Raw genomic sequence first — 26,579 nt, 5'->3', positions numbered from 1 at the left:
TTGGCTGCCACATAGTATCCTGTTGGTATATATCAGGTACCTGTGCCAACCACGGGCGGAGGGTCGGCTTCTGTGGTATGGGGGAGAGTGTCGACACTACTCAACCCCATTAGTTTGTATAAGACTTTGACACTGGCCTATGTACAGCACCTCTTGTTGACAATATTGTAACTTTTCTTTGTCAACCTTGTATCCTTTCTCAGCCAATATAGTCAGTAGCTGGATAGAATCGCGCCTGCATTGTTCTTCAGTGGTGCTGCAGATCAGAATGTCATCCACATACTGCAAAACAACACTGTCTACTGTAATGTTGCCTAGGTCCATTTCCAAGACTCTGTTGAAAATGGATGGGGACTCACAGTTCCCCTCCGGCAACCTCGTAGTTTTTAGGCGCATTTGTCTGAACGTGAAGGACGTCGGATCTTGTGGGTCACCGTGCAGCGGGATTGAGAAGAAAGTATTTTTCAAATCAATCACCGTGAAGTATTTTGCCTCGATCGGTATGTTACACAAGATCGTAGATTAATTAGGCACTATAGGGAACTCGACTTCAACAATATTGTTTAATGCTCTTAAATCTTGGATTAAATGCCACAACCCTCTCTTTTATTTCTTGACGGGGTAAATCACCGTATTGCAGGGTGATTCTGACGTCACAAGGATGCCCTGCTCCAGCATGGTGGAAATTGTCTTTGCGATCGCTTCTCTGGACATGGGATATTGTCGTGCCCTTGATAAAATTGCTCCTGGTTTCAATTTAATTTTCACTTCTCCTGCCCCTTTTAGGAGGCCTACGTCATAGGGTCCTGTAGTCCATATTGAGACAGGCACCTGGGCCATATCGTCATCAAAGTATGTGGGGCGGATCAGTGTCAACATCATTCTCTGTGGCACTTCTCGTTTGATCATTTTGACCCAAAATATGAGGCTCACCTCCACCCTAGTCTCTTCTAAGTCAGCGTGTTCTTCGAACAGATCATCATCTGTGACGTCAGTTACTCTGTACCCTTCTTCAATGGCAATAATTGCACACCATTGTCTGCCTTCATCATCGTACCCTTCGACCCTTACTACCTTCCCTCGTACTGCTGCAATATGTATCGATAAGGGAAATACTTGTCCCTCTTCTTCATGCATAGGTATTCTTGGTCTGAATAGAAACTGATCAGGGGTTCTCATAGCTCTATCTGCGAGGCCTGGCAATCCTGCCATAAGCACACGCACACCATATACGAAGACTTCCGGTTCTAATGGTATAGCGCTCGTGGCTATGCGTCTGGAGTACACTCTGATCATTTTGCACACGTTAGAATAATGCATTCCTGGAGTGGAGCATACTATACCCTCCTCTGTGAATGATATAGTGATATTAAACTTTGTCATTAGATCTCGACCCAAAATGTTTACTGGGGTCTGGCGTGAATATAACAAAGGTACATTCATCTCACAATCCCCCACAGAGACTGGGAGATTGTCCGTAAAGGGATCTCTGCTGTGAGCTCCTGTAAAACTCGGGAGTATCTATGGCCTGGCCAGACAAGGAAAACTTGCCTTCTCGTATGCACGAGCGTATTGCACCCGTGTCAACTAAGAAGGAATATTCTTTCCCCCTTATCACGACATTTACCCTATGTTCCCTGTTAGGGTCTGGTGTCACTGATAGGATAGAACACATCAGGGTTCCCAGCGAGCTGTCCTATTTCATGTATAAGTAAGGACCACTGTATACTTGGGGATCTCCTCCATTTCCAGGGTTGACTTCCCCCTCCGGAGTTTGTTCCCTGTGATATTTGCGGCAGTGCCTGTTGGGATTGCCCCTGTGGCAAGTTCCCCATGTTCGAAGGTTGAACCCCTGCTGCGCACCTTGCTGCATGCCCGGTACTTGCCGCTGCACTGTGGGATTCTGTGCACCGGCCTGTTGCGGGAAAGCAGGCTGGTTCACCATGCCTGTTCCCATTCCTTGTCCGTTTTGCCACACGCCTTGGCTTCTGCATGCGCGTGCCACATGCCCTGTCATTCCACACAGCCAACACACTGGCGGTGGTCGGGCCACCTGTCCATTTTGCATATCTGGACTGCCCATCTGCATGTTTTGAAAAACCCCTAGATTATTCTGGAAACCTCCCGGATTACTTTGAAACCCTCCCTGATTATTCTGCCATCCTCTTCCACTGAATCCTCTTCCCCTTGGGTAAAATCCTGTGTTACCCTGGTTTTTCTGCGGCAGGTTAGTTACCTGTTGTACGCTTGATTCAGCTGGGCTGGTCAGCATAGCTCCTTCGAGAGCATACTTTGAGAGTTTCTTTTGCACCAACTTCACTTCCTCACCTTTACGAGTTGCCTCCTTTTTTTGATTCTTTTCTTGCAACAATCTACAATAGTATGCAATTGTCAACTGTATTTCGGCCCATGGTTTAGCTTCTACTCCTACCAATTTCTTGAGCTGTTTCTGCACTGGTTCAGGCAACCCTTAGCACAATATATGGTAGAATACGGGGATACATTTTGACCAAGATTCATGAGTTTCAAGCACCCACGCGTCTTGAAAATTCTGGATATAAATCAATGGATCCACTGACTTTCATTTTTTGAGTCATTATAGCTCCCATATCAGAAGTGTCTGGGTACAGCACTCGTAGCGCTTTCCACACTGCTGCTCTACAATTATTGAATGGTGCTCTGTCATGGGTGGTGTTAATTATGGTTACCCCAGGGTACCCAGCCCGCTTCCACACATCGTCTGCTCGCTCACACAGTATGGCGATCAGGAGACCTTTAATGTCCCCTATAGCCAACGTGACGCCCCCTGTCATTTTTTCTAACTCGTGTATCCATTTCCCCGCTCCCGATGTCAGCATTGGAAGCTTGTTTTTCAGGTTCTCTCGATCCATGTGTGGCCATGGAATATATTGTGGTCTTGCGCCCCCCTTTTCTAGCAGCAGGAACTGAAATGCGCAGTCTTCCTTCTCTTTCCCCATAGCTCTCCTTTCTATCGCTGGGGTCCCATTCCCGCATCGCTGTCTACCTGGCAATGTCCTCAATCTGTCTACATAGGCAGGTGCTGGCTCCCCCCTCTGACTTCGGGGTATTCCCTCATGTCGGCCAGGCTGCGCGGCAGACTCTGATGCCCTAGATGGGGACTCGCTAGCATCTGACCATTGTACCCCTTGGTCCCTTGGGAGCCGCTTCTCGCACCGTCTCCCTTCTTCGTGTGTCTCGTCCTCCGTCTCCCCACTGGAGTTGGCTGCTAATTGTTCCCAGTTCACGCAACTCCTTGCATCTTCTTCATTCTTACTCATTTCTAGCCTGTCCAGGGACAGTCCCCCTGCTCCCACTACTTCGGGTGACATCCTCAGTGTCCTCCAGATGAGTGCTTTCCAAGCGCTCGTCCTCCCTTCCCCCTTGGGAAATTTGTTCCAGCCCCATTTCATCGTATATTTTATCAATCGTTTCCCCCGATGCATCTGGTGTCGAAGTCATCTTCAATGTTTGCCCCATTCGTGCCTGATACTGACTCATTTGCAGGGAAGAATTCTTCGATGTCTTCCCATTCTACAACAGGATTGGGTTTTTTAACTTTCCGCTCCAAATATTCAAGATCCCGTGCCCTCTGTCTACGGGATCTTGAATATTTGCATTCTATATCCTCATCGACTTCCTTGCGCTTCCTCGCTTCTTCTCTAGTCTTATCTTCTCTTCTTCTCTCATTTCTACGTTCATTTGCCCTTCTAATGTCCTCATCTTCCCGTCTCCTTATTCTTTTTTCACATACTCTTTGCTCTTCTTCCAACCTTTGCATGTTCTGTCTGCACTGTGCATAGGCCACACATTGTTTGTGACTGAGCGGTTTTCCTTGCTCCTCGCGATTATCTTTCTTTTTTATTCTCTCGTCCCTCATTTCCTTTTCCGTCTCCTTTTCCCTTCTCTGTGCCTCATCATACTTCTCTCTCTGCCTTATATCATCACTTCCTTTACCATCAAGTTTCAGCAATATCTGTCCTCCCATCCATTCGTCTTTTGCACATGCTATCGCATCAGTTCTGCCTTCGCTTCCCTTCCCTTCCATTTCTTTCTCTCTCTTTCCTTAACGAGAGGTGCACTGATCTGTGCCTCATCTTTCCTTTGCTCATCGCGTCTCTCCTTGTCCCTCGGGACTGCAGAGGTAAGATTAATTTCCTGCTCCTTCTCGATTTTGTCACTACTGTACGTAGGTGACTCATACGCCTGGTTACTGTACCCGTAGCTGCCTTAAGCTCTCTTAACGGGTAGAGTCCCTCTGACTTACTCCCCTCGATCTCTGGCTCAGGCGGGGCTTGTGGCGCGGTAGGCGTCTCACCCCCTCCGTGCATACGTATAGTATCCAGTCTGCAGGAGGCTCTTCCTCCTTTGGCTATTCAAACATTTTCCACAGTTCTAGAACAGCAAGACGTTTCTCTAGTTTCTTGCCTGTGTATGTGGCATGCAGATAAGTCGTCATATGCTGTAAAACGGCTTTAGATAAAGACCCGTTCTGTGGCCACTGCATAAACATTTTGTAGGCGGTACCCTTAACCCACTTCGCACTATACTTCTTAAGCTTGGGTGCGTGTTTGGGTAATTGCTTGCACAAATGGGCAAGTAGGGTAACCTCCTCCATTCTCAACTTTCGTTACCAACACTATTTTATGCAATTTTCACACATCCAACAGTATGAGCGAGCACCAAATACGCAAGCTCCAATCCAGTCTTTCCCGCCAGAACTGTACATCATCACTTTACTCAAGAACATCAATTCATTGGCGATTCCCTCTTGCATACGGAATCACGTAAAGCCCAAACTTAATTTCAATCAATGATACAGTTCTTTACGTTTGACATATAACAGGACACGTATGACAGACATTTGACATACTAGACAGACACCAGCTGGATACACATGTACCTGCCTTCTAATCAATACCCCGACATGGGGTTTAAACGAACCCCATTAGTGCCGTCTTTAATCGTCACCATAGCCTAATCATCCCCTATTATGTGGGCTCTGAGTTCACGTTTCTTCTGACCACTGTATTAAAGCGTTAGAGTCTTCTCTACTTCTGACTATTTTTATTTTTCTCCGTCACCCTCCGTTACCTTTCCCTTACTTGTTCTAAAGCCTACAAGACATTTGTCAAAGTAATGAGTTTATTGTTTCACTCACCACTCGCATCTTTTTCTCTCTGGAATTTCGGGATCACCGCCCCTCCTTTTCCCGCCTCTTGCGGTCTTTTCTTCCGATCCGCTGCCTCTGGGAAGAAGGGTTATGCTTGGAAAGGCAGGTTCCTTCAGACCTACCGCAGATTTGATGAACTTACTTCTATCATTGTCCACGGGAAGCTTCTCAGTCTACTCAGCCGAATGGCGAAGGACTCGTGATATTGCCGAAGGCCTACAGTTACTTCGTGCCGTCGGTCTATGGGTGTCTTAGTATTAATTCATCAATAGTTGATGGCGAACCATCCTCTGCTACCAAGTGTACAGGTGGGCGGAGCATCCTCTGATGGGCCCATAGGTCAGAGCTCACCCTCTAGTACCTGTAAAACAAGATAGCTGCACCTTGAGGAGGTTAGGGTGCAGGATTCACTTACTCAGACACACTTCAATAAGGATAACTCAATAGTTTGGCAAAGGGAAGTCTGTTTAATGACGAGTACAAAAACAGGGAAACAAATGTTAATCATCAATGATGCGATCACCTGTCTCGCTTCAACTCCCAAATTCTTCATTTAGACAGCAACTTTTATGGGCAAAATTCGTCATCATGTGACGTGCAAAACTCATAAGTTGTCATGCAATTCTGTTGGTCGGAAAAGTAACTTAAGTATAGGTTCTATATCTGTATATGGTAACAGAGCATTCAGATTGGATAGCTCTTATCGGGTGGGCGTCTACACCCATCCCACTACAACACTTGTGATAGACGTCACTACAACTATGACGTCTTATTGGTTCTACAAGCTATAAGACCCTAGATTATTTGGTCCATTGTGATTGGGTGGGTTACACCCCTAGGCATAAATCTCCACTTTAATTTGCAGCATGCAGAATAGACACCCAGATGCGGAGTGCCCCAAGATTCACCCTGCCTCCCTTCCATCACTCAGTAGCTTTAGGGCTATGTGTCAATTAGTTGGCTGAGGATGGCCTCGAAACTGTAGTTCTTATCAGGAAAAGTTATGGCATCCTCGGGTTCTGGGTGACATCAGACGTTGGTACCTCTTTGCCCTTGGCTGGTCACGTGTCTGTTCACCGTGAATCTGCTTCATTTTCCCTCTTATTCGTGTGTTTGATTATTCCATAGCCTTGCCACCTTCATGGGGCCTCCTTATCTCGACCTTCACTGGCTGGCTGCTATGCTCTGAAGTTTTGATTCTTCAGAGTTGCCTCTCTCCTCCCTTCCTGGAGTTGACCTTGAATTCCCAGGCATTGAGCTGCTTCTTACTGAGTATCGATTCCGCTCGTTCCTTTGGCTTTGGCTGGAATATGAATCTTGGCCTTGTTAGTCCCTTGCAGCCTGGGCTCAATTCTGCTTTTACAGAATAGAGTTGCACTTGTATAGCGTGCTTCATTAAGGTAGATATATACTTGGCGCATGTCGCCTTATTCTTCTACTAAGCATTGCAAGCAGTACCGTTTTATTAGCTTCTTGCGTTCCAAGCCTATTTACATGCATTCAGTTAGTCGCATATTTTCATCTTACTTCATGGTTAAGTTTCTGTTCGCTAACATTGTTTCTTCTTATATGTCCATTACATTGTTATTCTTTATTTTTTGTCCTTGTGTGTCATTTGTTGGCACCATTTGCCCTCCATTAAGGCTCTCTGGGTCTCTTCAGTGACCGTTTGTAAGTAATCTTCATTTCGTATCAGCTGTTGGTATGGTTGTCTCAGTGGGTACCTTGCTGCCCACGGTTGTCTGGTTATAGGCGCTTCAATAGGTATACATGTCCTTCTGATGGGTACTGGTCAGAGCCCCACCATGGCTCTGTGTTGGTTCATTTGCTCCTTATACGTCACATATCTTGGCGAGTATGCTTCTGGCACCTCGACATGGGTGGCTGGAGTGCAGGCCATATTTGGGACCTCCTCTACAACTTGCATCTCAGATTTCTCTGCCTTGTATTAGAGCAGCTAAAAGTCTACTTTTTTACGAACTGCGCAGAGGATACGCCGTTAGTGATGGAACTTTGTGGAGATCATAAGAAGGATAATGAAAAGCTACTCGACATCTACTCCAGCATTGGGCAGTGTATGGATCTGAATTGGATGTGTTTAAACGGAAAGAAAACTGAGTTGATGGTCTTTGGCTCCCAGCAGGTCAAACTCTTTCCCCAGAATATAATTCTTTTCAGATTGACAACACACCGATCAAGGTCCTTGTTAAAGTTAAAACGCTTGGTATAATGATGGAAGCATCACTAGGAGCCGAAGCACCCGGCCACCACCAACCTCTGCACCTCTCACTCCACTCTGCAACAAAGTCATCACCCCTGGTCTAGCCAACTCCCTCAACCCACTCCCAAGCATTCTCACTCCAGGAAGGCTCCCCCATCAAACTCTTTGGCTACTGGCTCTCCGATGCCTTCACACCTCTCACCCCAACAAAACGGACAACTCTGAGATCAGGCCCCACACCCAGGTGGCACACCACCCACCTCAAATCGCTGAAAACCATCAAGCACCATCTGGGGCGGTCCTGGAAATCCAACCCAACCTTCAAAACAAACCCCCCCTGGTAAGACTAACAAGGGCCTACAGATCGGAAATCATAAAAAAAAACACAAAAGCATTCTGTGTGAACAGAATATTGAAGGAACTGCATAGAATCATCTCTGAATTCAAATCGCCAGGTTGCTCAACCCCTCCTCCACCTAACTCCCAATCCCTATGCGATGCCTTATCAGAACTTCCATTACATCGCTATCAACAGACATTCTGCCATCATCTCTAAAATACAAATAAGGCCCCTGTCTGTTGCCCGCCCACCTCCCGTCCCCTGTCCCAACTCCCTCCCAATGCAAACCTTCCCCTGTTTCTCCTCGATCTATAAATGTCCAAAAAGTCCAGAAAAAAAGACTGACTGTGAGATTTAGCCGGATTTCGGCCGTTCGAAAATTCCAAATGGACGAAAGTTTTTACCAAATCCCCCATTCGGTGGCAGGGGCTGCAGGGGTTCCCCCGCCCCCTTGTTCACTATATTGTGAGTGGGGGTTGCAGGGATGTCCCCCCCGCTGCCGGTCCTGTAAAAAAAAAGAATTTTAAAAAAGGTTAAGAAAGGAAAGGACCCTGCGGCACTGGATCCCGATCATGGAAGTGAAAGGGAACAGGCGTTGCAGGGACACAGCGCGTCGCCGCCCCAAGGTAAGTAGGGGGTGGCGGTGGGGGCAAGGGCATAGGCTGAAATGTTCAGGGGAGAGAAGACCGAAAGTTGTTTTCTCCCTCAAACATTTCAGCCGCTGGCTTCCAACCCCAATCCCTCGATCTCACACCAGGAGTTCCTCTCACTCCTAGCACAAAGCCACCCATCAGAATCACCTGAGGACCCTTGCCCACCCACCCTCCTCAAAAACATCCTAATCTCAACCTGTGTATGCAGTATTGCACGCGCAATCCTTAACCAATCCCTTACATCTGTAATTTTCCCGGAAGCCTTAAAAATCTCCCACCTCAAACCCTTCCTCAAACCTACGCTCGACCCACCAGAACTACTGGCCCATTTCCAACACCCGCTTAATGGCCAAACTCGTGGACCGCACAGCGAACAAGCAACTAGGTCATTTCACTGAAGCTAAAAACCTCCTTGACCGGGCACAATCTGGCTTCAGACCCCTCAGAGGAACTGAGTCCTCCCAGTATGCGCTGTACTCATTCTCCTTGACCTCTGCCACCATTGATACCATTGACCACACAATTCTCCTAGAAAAGCTACACCCTTTAGGAATCAAATCTGAGCCCACTTCCCACACTCATCCACTCCCACAATCTCACCTGCTACAACTAGGCAGACGATACCCAGATCATCCTTAAAATCCCCAAATCACCAGGCTCCACCCCTGCAGATCTGTCGTCATGCCTCTCGGATATTGACCACTGGATGACGACCAACCACCTCATCCTCAATCCTGGGAAATCCTGGTCTGTGGAAAAACCGTGCTCCTCACCCAACCTATCTCCTGGCCTCACTCTCTAGGCCCCCCCAGTCGTCTGGAAACTCCACGAAAGGGAAAAACCTTGGATGCACGCTGGATACAGATCTATCCCTCTGTTATGATTCACTGCTGCAGCCCCAGGCTTGCGTCATGGTCACTATGGCAGTGTTGGTGACGCTTCCCCTCCCGTCATGGAGGGCCACGTTGCATAGGCATGTTGCATAACACAGTGACGTCACACGTCTTGCATCCCGGAAGGCGTTGAGTGCCTTTTTCAGTCTCTAACGTGAGGTAAGCCTTGCATTGCAATATTGTTTTTCCCGTTCCGTGGATGCTTTTGTTTTCTTCTCTCCTTGCTTCCTTGTTCCCCTGTTGCTGCCTTCTAACAATCTGCCTCCCTTGCCGCTAAATCCCTGTTCCGCCTTCACTGGCCCTCCTCCTTGCATCGCTCCTGTTCCTTTGCCTGCCAGCCTCTGCCTTCCTGACAACTTGAATCATTACCACCTGGAGCCTTTCTTACCCACCTCCTTGTCTACCATCTCTAGCCTACTCGTTTCTGCCATTCTGCCTTCCTGGAAATTCTATCATTCTGAGCCATATCTGCAGAAAAACACTTTTCCCATAAGTGGATCCAGTCAGCTGTCTACTAGGTGGATCCAGTCTGGACCTTCCACTCCATTACCTGGAGGTTTTTCCCGGTGAGGGTTTTTCCTGCATTTGCTTGACTCCACATCCCCTGGACAGAGCCTGAACTCCTGTTCCTGGTCCAGGGTCATGGTGGCTGGCCAGGGGACAGGAAGTCGCTCACGTCACCAGGTGGCATTGCAAAGCTCTAAGGTAAGACGCGATCTTGACACCTTCTCCCAACACATCAACTCCATACTCAGAACCTGTTTCTTCCATCTACGCATCCTCAGATGTATCTTCCATACCTCACCTATCCTCACTGAATCTCTGCCCATCCCCATCATCATCCTCTCTTGCCTAGATTACGCAAACTGCCTTTATCTAGGCGCACCAGTGTTCTACTAAAGAAACTACAAAGAGTTCAAAATGCTGCGTCCCGCCTGCTCATCGGCCTCCCTCCCAGAGAACACTTCAGCCCCAGACTGAGAGTCCACCAATGTCTTTCTATTGGACGACAAACTACCTTTAAAGCCATGTGCATTACTCACCGTGCCATCCACAACTCAGGCCTGGATTTCCTCTGGGACAAACAAACACTCTACTGCCCCTTAAGGACACTTGGATCTGGCGCAGCCTTTCTCCTAGTTATCCCCAATATAACTACACCAGGCTGGCGGAATCCTCCTCCTCCTCCGTCCAAGTGCCCACCATCTGGAACTCTATGTCCCTCCACATCTGCAGCATTGACAATCGCCTCACATTCAGAAATGCCCTCAAAACCTGGCTTTTCCCTTCCTCCTCTTCAAACTTGCCCACTCTATACTGTGATTGCCCGAGAACACAAGTACAGGCCAAGACAAAGCTAAAAACCTACTTCCAAACCACTGCAGATGCCTCCAGTGTTCGCAGCGGCACACCATGAGAAGCTTGCACTGTCTTCCTGCCCCACGCACACAAGTACTTGCCCAGACCCAACTAAACACCTACACTTCCATACCATCGCAAATTGCCGGCAGCGTTCGCAGTGTCCCGAACCAGCATAACCGGTGCAATTTGGTCCCTAAACTGCACCGATAAATCTGATGTAACTGGGATGCTGCAACTTAACAAGCCTGCTGTCCCTGCATCTTTAAGACGGACCTCTAGAGATAGCAACGGTAGCAGGATCAGTTTGAACAGGGGGACAGCTATGATTCGCGCACTCGCTAATTATCAAGGGACTTGCACAAGCACACACAATGCTAACCCATATTCCGCACTGGGGCTAATGAGGAAATGCGCCAGTTCAACTGGGGCTGTTGGGCACGGAACACTCTTTAATAGCTGTGGGGGTAGGAAGAGAGGCACACTAAGAAGCACTTATCTGGGAAGGGATCCATACTGGTCTTGGCCATAGGTCACAAGATTTATTTCATTTAATGTATTTCCTATTGCACTCTGTCTGCCATTAGAATGTAGTGACAACCCATGGAAAGAAACATGTGTCTTGCTGGGCACACATCGAATCTCCTGTATTAGCACTCTGTCCTAATCCAGCAACAGCACACCCCACGTGCCTGACCTCTGGGCTGCTTACCGGGGCCCAGCCAACCCTCCTAAATCCTAACCTGGCAGAATGCACACAAGCATCTTAAACTTAACTCTTAGAATGTCCCATACGTGCCCTTCGGTCCCAAGGACGTTCCAACTACAAAGCGCATCGAGGCCCTACAAATGGGGAAAGGGCGCTATACAAATGACGATTACAATTACAAGCATGTAAATTCGAGATGGAAGACTAACGCAGGGTGATGGAACGTGGAAATGGAAAAGTGGAGGATCTTAAATTTGTGTAATTGATAAAACCTCATCCATTAGAACCTGGAGAATCTTTCACCTCGACTCAACCATCAGTGGACTTTATAAAGATCATGAACTAAAATCATTTTACGATCATTCTTTACAAAATATTACAGGTACAAATTATTGTGGACAACAATCCTAAAGGTGTTTCATAAAACAGTATATAAATGAAAAAGGTGTGAATGATTTTCATATGAGATGTTGTTTGTGGAATTATAGAAGTGAATTGCTTATGCAATGGAGTTTGTCTCACAGAAGTGTAGGGGTCTTATAAATGATGTGCACACGTGTGAGGATAATAGATCTTACATTATCAGGCTGTGTGGTTTGCTTCATAGTAAGAATGATTGTTTTATTATGTTCCCCAATCCAATCGGAAAAAAGTGAAGGATTTCACGACCCTATACAAGTTTAGAAGGTGATGGGGTGATTTTTTAATCAATCTTTCCTATGTTTGAGAATGATCAATGAATGGATTGCTAATATGGAAGTTAGTTACTATGTACACAAACACTAAAGGCACTACATATATTCCAATAAGGCCACAGAATTACATTGAAATTGGCATGAGCTAAAGGTCTTTAGTTGAGAATGAAATTGGAAAGTCTGTTGTTGCTGTCTTTCGCGTTCACCTATAAAATTGAATCTAAAATGGTGCCTGTGTGTTAACAGACGCCAGGAGCCATGCAGTTAACATGCCGTGGTCTGTTTAAGAAGGCTTTTCAGTACAGTAAGGAGTAGTTAGCAATCCTCGGTAATGCCCCAGACTGCAGGTGTTATTGCCATTAGTATCCCGGCACGTTGCACTGGGAGACTGATATTTGTTTTCTCAAGTTAAGAACCTGCATGTTTGCAGTTTCTGAACAATACAAAGCGAGATGGCTGCATTGGATCATGGAGAAGGGAACGGCACATAGTCCCTTTTCCCTTTCCATGGTGGCCATTGTCGCACCAGCGCTGCGCTGGGAACAGGGTGTTCCCGGCACCGGCGAGGTGCAAAAGAGCGGAAGGTAAGTGGGAAGGGGTCGGTGGGAGATGCGGAAATTCTGGTCTTGTGGTGGGGGAATGGCGGAAACGGGGTCCCACTTACCTCCGTACCAGTGGGGAAGATGGCAGCCCCCCGCTTCTGAGGAGATTCAGAGCAGGGGTTTTACCATGCGGTAAAGCCCCCGTTCTGAGCTTCCTGATTTGCAGGGAGGACGAATCCCCCCACCCCTCCCCGTGTACTGATTGAACATATTAAATGACTTACAATGGCATAGAATAATGAACCAATACACAAGCATCTTTTTTGTTGTCGATACATTACTTGTGTTAGAAGATAACTTAAACACTCAAAGCAAAATTCATATGTACTCTTGGAATCAGGCGCGCAACGCCATTGAGGATATGTCCTTTGACATCTCAGGGGAAGGGGCTGATGTCACACTTGCTTTTTGTTAGGCAGAGATGTGAGGAAAGCCTTTTTGGAAAGTAGCAGTGTTAAAAAGTGTTATGTTTTATCTCATTATGTTATGTTATGTTACTTTGCATTTATATAGCGCCTTATGTACCATTGGTATGGTCTGAAGGCACTGGTAGGTTGAACACCCTTGGGAACCAAAGTTAAAGACAGTAGAGAGAGTAGAGGGAGTCAAAAAGCTGCGTGTGAGCACCGGATATGTGTGCAGCTGGTGTGGCATTTGTGTAAAAGCTGCTTCTTAACGGTAGGTGTGGTGGTTGAGAGATCAAGAGTATGTGTTCGTTCTGGCAGGATTTATCCAGACCGACTGTGGCTGCGTTAGGCCTGAGGAGAACGCCTGGCTGGGGGGTGTGTAACCAGCTGTGTTTAGTTAGAGTGATGGGGAGTATGAGGCAGATGTTGGTATGAGAACAGTTATACCGAATGGTGTCATAGTATCTCTGTGTTCTAGTTGAGTGGTGGTGTAAAGAAGAGAGTAAGCGTGGTGATGTGATATGATGGGTTACATGGTCTTTCAAACGTTCTATGCACTCCAAACCATTCCATGTAAGTCGCGCAATTCTATTCACTCCGGTCCGCTCTGTGTACTTCAGTCTGCTCCATGCACTCCCGTCCGCTCCATACACTCACAGACCACTCCATGCATTCCATTCAGCTCTATGTACTCCAGTCCATGCCATGCACTCCAATCTGTTCTACGTACTCCAATCCGTTCCACGCACTCCGATCCAATGGGTCTACGTACTCGTCCCCTCTACGTACTCGTCCGCTCTAGGCACTCGTCCGCTCTAGGCACTCGTCTGCTCTGCACATTCATCTGTTCTATGCACTTGTGTTCTACACATCCCTCCGTACTTATGCATTCATCCGCTCTACACACTCATCTGTTCTACACGCTCGTCTGTTCTACACGCTCGTCTGTTCTACACACTCATCTGCTCTACTCATCCCCTCTGCTCAGTCATCTGCTCTCCTGCGTTCTACATACTTCTCCACGCTTATGCAATCATCCACTCTACATACTCGTCCGCTCTACAGGCTCATCTGCTCTACACTCCATCCGCTCAACACGCTCATCCGCTCTACACCCCATCCGCTCAATACTCATCTGGTCAACTCATTCATCCACTCCGCGCATTCATCCGTTCTACGCGCTTCATCCATTCTAACGATTTCAACCGCTCCATTCACTTCGTTCCTTCGTCATGCATTATCGATTTCAGGCCATTTCACTTGTCAACCGTTCTCTATCTGTTTCATGCACTACACTCGTCTCATGTACTTGAATCGTCTATTCTGTGCTTTCTATTTATGCCATGCACTCACAGCGTCAGTGTCAACTGTCTGTGTATTCACTTAGTCTCTTGTATTCATCTCTCCATCCTTTCTTTATTCTTTTTGCCCATTTTGTCCATTGCACTCCTTACATTCACTTCATTAATTTAAACCTCATTACTGTTTTCGTACCATTTCTTCTTTTTATCTGCTTCACTGCTTTGATCTACCTTACCCGTTCTATTCTGTTTGTCCTTTTAGTTTACATTAGCGGCTATTAGTTGTCTCGCATGGATATTGATGTTGTATTGTTATTTGTCTTATTGTTATTCAAGATCTAGTAGTTTGTTGGGTTGGTGTCATTGAGATGCAGTAAATCAGTTTGGGTTAGTTTGCGTACGGGTTGGTTTTAGGGGAAGAGCCAAGTTTTCAGTAGTTTGCGGAAAGACATTAGATCTTCAGTTAGGCGGATGTGGGGTGGGAGTGCGTTCCACAGCGTGGGGGCCAAGGCTGAGAATGATGATCCACCTAAACTGACTGCGTTTGTTTTAGGTATGACTAGGAGGCCGGCTGAGCTTGATCTTAGAGTTTGTGAAGGGTGATAGGGTTTTAGTTTGTCTTGAAGATATTGAGGTCCAGTTTTATGAAATGCTCGATGAGAGATGCATAAGGTTTTGAAAGTCACCCTTCGGGCCACCGGAAGCCAGTGTAGAGTTTTAAGGGCTGGGGAGATGTGGTCTCTCGGGCCGAGCGCAAGTAGCAGTTTGGCTGCAGCGTTTTTTGCTCTTTGGATGTGTGCAAGGAGTGTGTATGTAATGTATGTGTGAATGAGTAAGTGTGTGAATGAGTGTATGATGTATAGGGGGCTGGGTGCGCATGTAAATGAGTGAGTGTATGGTGAATGGGATGTTTAAGTGAATGAATGTGTAATAGCGTGTGTACCTATGTGTAATGCTGGACTTCCACCATTTGATTATTGCGCCCCATGCCAGACAACCCTTGGGGTTAAACAGAGGGGGCGGAGCCTCCACGCTTGCCATGACCAGTTTAGACGGTGGCCCCTCCCATCACCAGCTAGCCTCCCCAAAATATAGGTTTTGTTGTGCCCCTGCTCGGAATCGTCTTCTCTATGCTATTTGGCACCAGCAGATATAGGACTCGGCTGTTGAGGCTCCCCGTTGCATTCCTGGTCGCCTCCTATTAATCCTCCCCAATTCCGCCAGGAAGCTGTCCACTGTGCGCCGGAGCCTGCACACAAGCTCGGTCCGGAGACCCTAGCGGCGAAGCCCGCCACTCCAAGGGCGCCGCTCTTAAGGGTGAAGGGGCGGGGACTCCTTGGCTGTGCTCTTAGCCCAAACGGTTCAGACCTACAATCAGTAAAAAAAGGTATTGTATACTCGTACCCTTTTAGTGACTTTTTTTTTTGTGTATTTCCGCCACCCTTAGGAAATCCATCAACTGATAACCACCTGGCTTATTCTGCCTAAATGCCTCTTATGGCCAGTAACTGGATGTGGCCAGGTGATTTGTCAACTGTCCCTGTGTGATTCTCTCACAGGGCTCTAACACTGCTAGGGTGGGACAGCAATGAAGAATCGACCACCATTAACAAGGGGTCTTTATTTTGGGCTACTGTTTGCTGGGGTCATTCTGGTCTGTTTTTTATTTGGAGCTGGTCAAAGGGGGAGAGAGACGGACTAAGGCAGTCTGGCGTTCCTTTAACAGCGCTCTAGCATTGGTCAAGGGTGGCACAGTTCTGTGAGAAGGGCTGACATTGTATTATCTCTCCTGTGCACCTTCTGGATCACACTTTGCTTTTTTAGTTATTGTGTCTGATATTTATACTGTCAGTGTGTTGCACATTTTCAGCTAAGGAGTATTGCACTTGGCCCCCCTAACCTGTCTAAAAGGAATTAAAAAATAGTCTGAGGCGCCCCTCTGCGAGAACGAACATGGCAAAATGACCTGTTGACGGTACCCACTCGAGAGTCCGCAGCCACACTTTAGCTCACGGTACCTTTCACAGATGGGAAATATCCATTTGCATATCAGTCTTTGTCCCGTCCACATGGGCAGTCCAGCACCGAAATGCTATGGCAATTCCATTCTTGCAAGAGTACCAACAGAAACCCCAGACACGTGTTTCAGCCTTGTTGGGCCTCATCAGTGAGGTAGACCTGTCTTTAGCCTCAAGCAGGCGTCCTCCATATTCTTCCTGGTCTTGCCAAGAACAGCCTCTTAACTCGGTATGAAGTAGCCTTGGTGATGTCTTCCCAGAGCTTAATTATTTCACCCACTTCTACCAACAAGTTCTTTACATAAACAATGCAGGGCAGGCTCCTGCCTCCTTCCAGGCTCAACAGGTTAACCAGCGAATCACGATAACCACACAGGTCTGGAGTATAGCATAACCTCAGCCAAAATAAGACCGGTTTTCTTTATACAGAGAAAATCTGCATTCCTGCGCAAGTGGTGCGTGATCCGTATGAATGGATTGTGTCCTCCAACCTATTCCTCATCTTTGACATGTAATGTCCACGGCGGTGTAGTTCGGAAAGAGGGCCTCCTGCGTCGACGGCGTCTGGTCGATGTCCCTCAAAGGCCTCCGTCAAGATTCGCAGAGGTTCGCCAGAAAGAAAGCTGAGGGATCCTGTTTTACTACCATCGCTCCCTCTGGAACGCCCTCCCCCAGCATATCCAAGATGAACCTGCTTACCCGCTATTCTGAAAGAAAGTAAAAGCAACCCTGTTCAACAAATGTGTAACCTTTACTGCCTGTCTTTCCAAGATGAACCTGACTATTCATCTTTATGAAAGAATGTAATGACCATACTGTTCCAGCCATCATGTGTAACCCATTATGTACTGTTCTCTTAGCGCCGTGATACCTCTGGGTCTGGGCGCTACCAACAAATACAATATATTATGAGCACTTTTGAAAGTGTTTGAGGGTCTCTCTCCATGTGACTTCTGTGATGTCCTCGGCATCAGCACTAGGATTCACCAGGGCTTTTGGTCTTGTAGCCAAAGGTGTTCACTTCATATTAACGCTGTTTTTCCTGTTTCTTAATGTTTGTTTCCAGTCAGTTACAGTTACTCAGGATTGTTGCTTTTCTACATCCGGCATTCCTCTGGGCAGGGTTAGTGCTTTTCTACATCCGGCATTCCTCTGGCCAGGTTAGCGCTTTTCTACATCTGGCATTCCTCTGGGCAGGGTTAGTGCTTTTCTACATCCGGCATTCCTCTGGGCAGGGTTAGCGCTTTTCTACATCCAGCATTCCTCTGGGCAGGGTTAGTGCTTTTCTACATCCGGCATTCCTCTGGGCAGGGTTAGTGCTTTTCTACATCCGGCATTCCTCTGGGCAGGGTTAGTGCTTTTCTACATCCGGCATTCCTCTGGGCAGGGTTAGTGCTTTTCTACATCCGGCATTCCTCTGGCCAGGTTAGCGCTTTTCTACATCCGGCATTCCTCTGGGCAGGGTTAGTGCTTTTCTACATCCGGCATTCCTCTGGGCAGGGTTATTGCTTTTCTACATCCGGCATTCCTCTGGGCAGGGTTAGTGCTTTTCTACATCCGGCATTCCTCTGGCCAGGTTAGCGCTTTTCTACATCTGGCATTCCTCTGGGCAGGGTTAGTGCTTTTCTACATCCGGCATTCCTCTGGGCAGGGTTAGGGCTTTTCTACATCCAGCATTCCTCTGGGCAGGGTTAGTGCTTTTCTACATCCGGCATTCCTCTGGGCAGGGTTAGTGCTTTTCTACATCCGGCATTCCTCTGGGCAGGGTTAGTGCTTTTCTACATCCGGCATTCCTCTGGGCAGGGTTAGTGCTTTTCTACATCCGGCATTCCTCTGGCCAGGTTAGCGCTTTTCTACATCCGGCATTCCTCTGGGCAGGGTTAGTGCTTTTCTACATCCGGCATTCCTCTGGGCAGGGTTATTGCTTTTCTACATCCGGCATTCCTCTGGGCAGGGTTAGTGCTTTTCTACATCCGGCATTCCTCTGGCCAGGTTAGCGCTTTTCTACATCTGGCATTCCTCTGGGCAGGGTTAGTGCTTTTCTACATCCGGCATTCCTCTGGGCAGGGTTAGCGCTTTTCTACATCCGGCATTCCTCTGGGCAGGGTTAGTGCTTTTCTACATCCGGCATTCCTCTGGGCAGGGTTAGCGCTTTTCTACATCCGGCATTCCTCTGGGCAGGGTTAGTGCTTTTCTACATCCGGCATTCCTCTGGGCAGGGTTATTGCTTTTCTACATCCGGCATTCCTCTGGGCAGGGTTAGTGCTTTTCTACATCCGGCATTCCTCTGGGCAGGGTTAGTGCTTTTCTACATCCCGCATTCCTCTGGGCAGGGTTAGTGCTTTTCTACATCCCGCATTCCTCTGGGCAGGGTTAGTGCTTTTCTACATCCCGCATTCCTCTGGGCAGGGTTAGTGCTTTTCTACATCCGGCATTCCTCTGGGCAGGGTTAGTGCTTTTCTACATCCGGCATTCCTCTGGGCAGGGTTAGTGCTTTTCTACATCCCGCATTCCTCTGGGCAGGGTTAGTGCTTTTCTACATCCGGCATTCCTCTGGGCAGGGTTAGTGCTTTTCTACATCCAGCATTCCTCTGGGCAGGGTTAGTGCTTTTCTACATCCCGCATTCCTCTGGGCAGGGTTAGTGCTTTTCTACATCCCGCATTCCTCTGGGCAGGGTTAGTGCTTTTCTACATCCCGCATTCCTCTGGGCAGGGTTAGCGAATTTCTACATCCCGCATTCCTCTGGGCAGGGTTAGTGCTTTTCTACATCCGGCATTCCTCTGGGCAGGGTTAGTGCTTTTCTACATCCCGCATTCCTCTGGGCAGGGTTAGTGCTTTTCTACATCTGGCATTCTTCTGGGCGGGGTTAGTCCTTTTCCTTTTAGCCTCACACTTCCACTATGAAGGGGCTTTTAGGGGAGTTAACAGTGCGGCACTTGTGCCACTTCTTGTCAGACTTGGCAGTGCTATATAGATAAAGACGCATGTGCAATCTGGGGCATCTTTCTCCCACTTGGTCCGGGCCTCGAGGGGGGGTGTGATGGCTCTTTTGCCAATGCGCATGCTCAGAAGCTGTCCCATGATACTAATATTGATTGCGTTCCCATCTCTGGGTCTAGGGTCTAGGTGCCTCTGGAAGTATTTTACAATTTATAGTAAAGTGCTTCAGTTTATAGTAGTGATGTCAATGTGGCAGTGATGAGTCCATGAAGTTTAACTGGGGTCAGGGATTTGGGAAGTTTCCTGATATGATAGGTTATTTATAATGCACTTAATCCCCAGAGGTTTCCAAGTGTGGACCCGGGGATCGAACCTGTATTGCTCCGTGTAGTCTTGCTTCCAAGGCGAGCACGTTGCCCCTGAGCTATCCTCCCGAGCTAGAATTGAAAGAGAATTGGTATTGCAAAGGTTAATAACCCAACATGTGATTTGTCCCCCCGCCTGCATCACTGGGTCCATCCTACAGTGATAACTGCGCCCCCCTTGCTCTCCCGGGCAGGCCCACCCTTGCAACGGGCTGCTCCCGCTTGGACCCCTGCATGCGGCCCAAGGACGTGCAGCGTGGGGGGGGGCTGCTACATGCAGGGTTCTCCCAAGTTTTTCTAGACATATATTTGGGATTTTCAGGAAAGGAACAGGCAGGACATGAGCAGTCAGTGTTGGGAGTTTAGGGAGATTGCGGGGCTTGCACAGAGACCGAAATGTTGGGTACAGATGGTGTGTAACTGTGGATGTTCTATTTTTTTCTTCCAGTCCCCCCTGCAACAAAGATTTCTGGAAGGAAGTCTGGCGACCGCACCCTCCTGACCTGCTACGCGTATGGATTCTACCCCCGAGAAATCGAGGTGAAATGGATCAGGAGTGGCGTGGAGATGCCCTTGGAGTGGAGTCAGCTCCTTCCCAATCCTGACGGAACCTATCAGATCAAGGCGACGGTGGAAGTTCAGGAGGGAGATGAAGAGAACATGTACAGCTGTCAGGTGGAGCACAGCAGCCTGCCTGAGATTGTGACAGTGGTGTGCGGTAAGTACCTGACCTGGGGGGGGGGGTTGTATATGTCACTGTACAGATCGGGGTGCAGTGTGACTAGAGGGGTTGCGGGGGGCTGTGCATGCCACTGGGTGCATGGTGACGTTGGGGGGGGGAGTTGTACATGTCCCGATACAGATGCAGGGGTGCGTGGCAGCCTGGGAGGGTTGTACATGTCACTATATAGATCGGGGGTGCAGGGTGACCTTAGGTAGTTGGGGTGTCACTCGACAGATCGGGAGTGCGTGGTGACTTGAGGGGGTTGGGATGGAGCCCGATGAATATTGATAACGTGGTGTGATGTGGGAAAATGCCTCCCTCAGGATGCGGTGGAAGCAGGAGGACTGCAGTAAAATATCGGTCTCTAGTGCCATATGATAATATATGGGCTGACGTAACCCCCTTAAGCGGGGCCGGAAAGCGTCTACCACCAAGGAACAATGTCCAAAGGCTCATTCTATAACACATTTTTCTGGATGTATTGGCTAGAAGCGTATGTTTAGCGGAGAGTGGAAAATATGGCTGAGCGGTCTGCCCAGACGAGGGGTTTAGGGGTGGTTGCCAAAACGCAGTTGGAGGAGCTGAAAATCGCTTCAAGTGTGTGGCCTGCAGTGTGGGTGGGTCCTGTGGTATGCCGGGTAAGGTTGAATGCCTCCAGACTGTCGACCAGGGGTTGAGTCATGGAGTTGTTGGGCAAGTCAACGGGCGGCTTGCCTCATAGGGAACGCTAACTGTGCTATCGCCGTAAAACAGCAGAGGTCGATTCTTGTAAAAAAGCAATCCGAAGTTGAAAGAGTTGGCATCTTCGGAGACCGCTGTCCCTCCGAAGGGTTGCTTCTTCGGGGATGCTTTTGTCAAGGACATATCCAAGTTTGTGCACACGTTCGCTACCCTGGACAAGGCACAGGCATACCTCACGAAACTCTTTGCCCCCAGAGTTTTTGGGGAACCCGGCAGAGAACAAAGCCGCTCTGCCGGCCGTGCAGGCCGTCCACGCCCTTTCTACAGAGACTCATGGCGCACTCAAGATACCAGGAAAACCAACACCACCTTCCCCATGTGAGGCAGGGGTAGAGGGCGAGGCTGGAAAAGCACTGGTGGAACTCCAACCCCCACCCCAGGTGAGAGCGCGAGCTCCCGCTACAAACGCATGCGCTGCAATACCTGCGATAGGTGGCAGATTAGCCACACGCTTAGACAGGTGGCAAGAGATCACTGGGGATACCTGGGTCTTGGAGGCGGGCCGGGGGTTTCCAGCTAGAGTTCTTCAAGGAACCCAGTCAGGCAGAGCTGCCCAGGCTGCTGGTCCTCTCGGAACAGGCCCAGATTCTTAGGGGAGAAGAGGTTGCAAAGCTTATTTTAAAAAAAAAAAAGGGGGATGGGGGGTGGGGAGGGAGACCATTCAGGTTGGTGATGGACCAGGCGGTTTCGTGAGCAACCTTTTCCTAGTGAAGAGGAAGGAAAAAGTCAGACCAGTCATAAACCTCAGAGCCCTCAATGCGTTCCTCATTTACTGGCATTTCAAGATGGAGGGCATCCACCTTTTGCGGGATATCCTGCAAGAGGGAGACTGGCTAGCGCGCATAGATCTCATACACACCTTCACGAGTCTCACCAACGTTTCCTTCAGTTCCTTTGGGAAGGTGGAAGTGGCAGTTCACCTGCCTTCCGTTTGGGCTGTCCTCAGCTCCTTGGTGTTTCACCAAGGTGCTAAAGCCAGTAGTGGCAGAGTTATGCCACTGGGGCATGATTGTTATCATATACCTGGACGATATATGTCTCATGGCGCAGAACGCCCAGCTCCTTCGAGAGCATATAGCGGAACCAACAGGACTATTGGAAAAATTGGGGATCAGTCCTAACCAGAAGATGGAGTTCCTGGACTTCATTATAGACTCGGTACAAGGAGTTCTGAGTCTGCCGTTGCAAAAAGTCGACATCAAAAAAGAGATCAGGTCAGTCCTGGCCAGGGACCAGGTTTCTCTGAGAGCTAGCGAGGATAGTGGGGAGGCTCGCCTCTTCCATTCAGGCGACCTTCCTAGCGCCCCTCCATTATAGAACTCTGCAGCGGTTGAAGGTTCAACAGCTCAGTGAGGGGCTGGCTTACGAGCAGGAAGTTCTGCTGTCTCAAGACACGAAGATAGAGCTGCACTGGTGGGTCCAGCACATGCAGGCCTGGAACGAGAAGGTCATATTTTTCTCTCGCACGGTTCTAGTCATAGAGTCAGACGCCAGCTGCAGGGGCTGGGGAGCACGCTGCGGGGAGATCTCGACCGAGGAGAGCCGTCAGCACATCAACTGTCTGGAGTTGTTAACGGGCTCTTTTGCGATCAAGAGTCTGACTCAGGACAGAGTGCAGTGCTGCATTCTGCTAAAGATGGTCAATGCCTCAGCCGTACATTATATCAATCGGCTAGGCAGAACTAAATCCAGATTGCTAGCGGAGTTGGCCAAGGAGTTCTGGCACCTGTGTTTGAGCAACTGACTCACCGTCACGGCAGAGTACCTGCCCGGGTTAGCCAACCAAGTGGTGGATTGGAACTCCCGCTATCTCAGAGATTCCAGCGGCTGGACAGGATAATTTTTCTCGTCTTAAACTGAAAGGGCCATTCATAACAGATCTTCTCGCCTTCAGGCTGAACTGACAACTACTGCGTTTTTTCCGCTGGAGGCCGGACCCGGAAGCTGCCGCCACGGACGCCTTCCTGCAGCAGTGGGGACTGGCAAGAAGTATGCCTTCCGGCCCTGTGTGATGATTGCCAAGACTTTGGCGTACGCAAGGCGTAAGAGTGAGGCTGGTCCTGGTAATGCCAGCTTGAAAGAGTCAGGTCTGGTTCCCCGATCTTCTGGACCTCTCCTGCGACAGTCCGGTTCTGCTGTCCAACTGGTCAGAGATACTACTGGATCTTACAGGGCTCTCACACCCGTTAGTCCTTCTGGGAACTCTCAGACTGATAGCTTGGGTGATTTCAGGAGTACTTGGAGAAAGCCAGACCTTTCAGGAGATGCTGACCAGCTTATCAGAGAATCCTGGGCGCCAAAGATGGCTAGATTTTACAGGGCAGCTTGGACCAAGTGGTGCAGTTGGTGTCTGGAGAGGAGCATATACCCCGCTTCTGCAGATGTCATCCATATCGTCAATTTTCTAGCAGCCCTGGCAGCCCAAGGTAAAGCATATAGAACAGTGAGCACCTACAGGTTGGCTATCTCGACAGGCACAAGCAGGTCCTGGGAGCTCCTATAAGTGAACACGCTCCGATATCTAGGCTGCTCAGAGGAGTGAAAGCCATTCAGCTGCCCAACCCGAAAAACTCACGTCTGTGGGACGTGAACGTGGTCCTCAGTTTTATTAAAAGATGACCGGACAGTGCAGATCTATCCAGGAAGGAGCTCTTGGCTAAGCTAGCAATGCTATTTTACCTAGTGGTGAGTGTCCAACATAGGAACGCTGGAGATGGACATTAAGTCCTTTTTGCCAGAAGGGGTCACCTTTCATGTGAGGAGAAGGACCAAGACATCTATCGGCTCGGTATCCTTTCCCTCCTTTACGGAGCAACCAAGGCTGTGTCCGGTCAGATGCCTTAAGGAGTATGAAGCAAGGACTGCACCCCTTAGGCCCGCAGGGAAGAGCAGACTGTTTATCGCACTCTGCAAGCCTTTCAAGGCGGTGTCAGTGGACACCCTGCCCCATTAGTGGGTCATGCTCCAAGCCGGCATAGATGTAGAGCATTTTGGGGCACACTTGGCGTGGGGCGCCATGACCTCCAAAGCATTTTCTAGCGGTGCCAGGCTACAAGACATCATGAAAGCCACGGATTGGTCGAATTAATCCACGTTGAAGACATTTTATTTTAAACCTATCGATTGGGTATCCTCGTTGGTGGCAAGTAAGCTTTAAACGAGCATAAATACGAGTCTCAGAGTCTTGACATAAAATTCTGATTTTCCATACTAACTATAGGAGTGTCATAATTCTATTAATGACACGGAGGCAAAGTATTATCCCACCCACGCAATCGCTAAGAGTCTAGAGAGGGCAAGCATGAGCTAAGCCAAGCGATAGACCAACACAGAAGTGCAAACAACAAGGCTGGCAAAGGGGCCCACAAAGGCGACTCTTTGCGCAACTGTCCACCCGGCGTCTTAACGAGTGTCTGCACTACCATGTGTGTCCTCTCCAGTTGCAGAGGGTTAGCCGGCTATGTAGCATAAGTAACTGAGTTTTTGTTGTATATTAACAGACTTTGAATTCTTAGATTTGATACTATCGCAATGCACACTGGCACTTACTTTCTTTTGTATGTGATTTTTTTTATTTTTTATAAAACTTGTCATTTAGAAAATAATGTGTCCATGTATTGTTGTTGCAGTGAGAATTGTAAATTTAAATGTGAACATTGACTATTTTCATAACACTTACTATTAAACATGCTTTTATCTATTGTGACGAATCGCGGGATTCAGACACTTCTCCCCATGCTGAGGGGCTTTCCCTGCGAGGCTAGGGAGGTGAGCCCGCTAGGGGGATACGCTTCCTAGGGGTCGAAGCAAGCAGGACCTCACTGGGAGACACTAACCCCTTGGGGACTAGGACTCCTGTTCCGAAGAGGAACTCCCTAAGTTACTCACCCACAGTCCTCCTGCAACCACGTCTATCACAAGAAGACATGGAGAACCAATCAATGTGCGTTACTGAGGTGCAGAAACCTTAAATCCATGTGTGAAAGAAGTGGAAATAAAAGAAGTAAGACTCATTGCTGGACCCATTGATTCCTAGTATAGAGGTCAACCAGGTTTCCTGGAATAAGATCAGACCACAGTTCTGTACAATCAAGCTTTTTTAGGGTCATGTAAGATAGAAGAGTATCCCCTGGTATTCCAAGAAAGAAAGCTCAGCTGTGAGCTTACTAGAGCCTCTTTTGGGGGAGGACCATCTTAAGGAGGACTTGGGAGATAATATCCGGAGCCATGTCCCACATATTCGTAGCAGTAGGCGCAGCACTCATTTTGCTTGGGATTTTCATTGATTGTTTTTCTTCGGACCCAGGGCATATCTTGGAGACCAACAAGCCCCTCAGATCCCACGCTTCTGTAGCCCCCAAGATTGTCTCTTGGCCCAGTCTTGATTTTAGAACCAACTCGACAATATCTGTGTTGGCTTTGTGAGGGAAGCTCACTAAGTCAATATCGGAGGAAGAAAAATACTTTTAAGGATGGAATAGACTTGTTCAACTTCTTGCATTTTCATTTTGTTGTGCGGTTGCAGTGCACAGGCCATATACAGCTCTGTCACTTGTAGGCTGTGTGAAGGAATCATGAAGAAGGACACAGACGACAGATTCAAATGTCAAAACAAACACAAATGTCAGGATGGACAAAGGCCTACCTTGCCCTATGCTAAGGTGGGATGTCCCTGCCTAAAGAAAGCCAAGGAAAGTCTGAGTCAAAGAGTTCCACTGCAGAATCGGTTTCCAAAACCTATACTTGCCCTCACGACTAATCTACACAATGTGCATGGATGTCAGCAACCAAAAGAAAAGTGTTCAAACCCAAAGTTCTGAGCTTCTTCCAGCTCGCAGCTTCTTCTCAGCCCCCTTCCCCAAATGTGAAATAGTTCCATAACAAAGTCTCAAAATCATCCTCCGTAAAATAAAAGGAAATTAGTCTGAATCGGGACCCGGGGTTCTCTTCCCCAAGTTTAAGGCAGTTCACAACAGAAGCACTGGTGCTCCCTTCACCAAATTCTAAATAGTTCACAATGGAAGTACTGGGGGTTCCCTTCCCCAAGTTCAAAAATAGTTCACAATGGAAGTACTTCTTTTCTTTAGTGATTCAATTATACTCTGACTTGGTTTTATCCCATTCAATATTGAGTTGATTTCTTTTCCATTCTTGTTTAGTTTTAGGTTCAAAGATTCAAAAGTTCTGGTTTTACATTTGGCTGATTTACATTCACTCTGGTATTTCGAAAAAACCATCTGCTTTGTTTTGATTCAGTTTGATTTTTAAATAGCCTTTTGCTCGGCCCTGGCTGCTCACTTCACCGCCAAAACACAGGACATTCTGACCACTCTCACCTCTGCACCCATTCTTGCAACAACATCTCTTGGGCTCCTGTTGGCCGCCCTCTCCCCTCCCCCTCTGGAAGCACGGAAACTGC

General features: G+C 48.2%; 1 protein-coding gene across 1 annotated transcript in view; it reads left to right on the top strand.

Moving 5' to 3' along the window:
- LOC138520609 (uncharacterized) overlaps positions 1–26,579 on the top strand; it is a 165,914-nt gene that overhangs the window by 127,824 nt on the left and 11,511 nt on the right. Inside the window, exon 6 of the mRNA XM_069632933.1 lies at positions 20,144–20,413. Within this exon, the coding sequence (XP_069489034.1) occupies positions 20,144–20,413 (270 nt within the window). The remainder of the gene's footprint in view (positions 1–20,143; positions 20,414–26,579) is intronic.

Source organism: Ambystoma mexicanum, chromosome 13 (assembly GCF_040938575.1).
Source record: "Ambystoma mexicanum isolate Mex_15411 chromosome 13, UKY_AmexF1_1, whole genome shotgun sequence".
NCBI lineage: Eukaryota > Metazoa > Chordata > Amphibia > Caudata > Ambystomatidae > Ambystoma > Ambystoma mexicanum.
The sequence above is the reverse complement of the archived record's forward strand: the minus strand, read 5'-3'. Positions and strand labels throughout refer to the sequence as shown.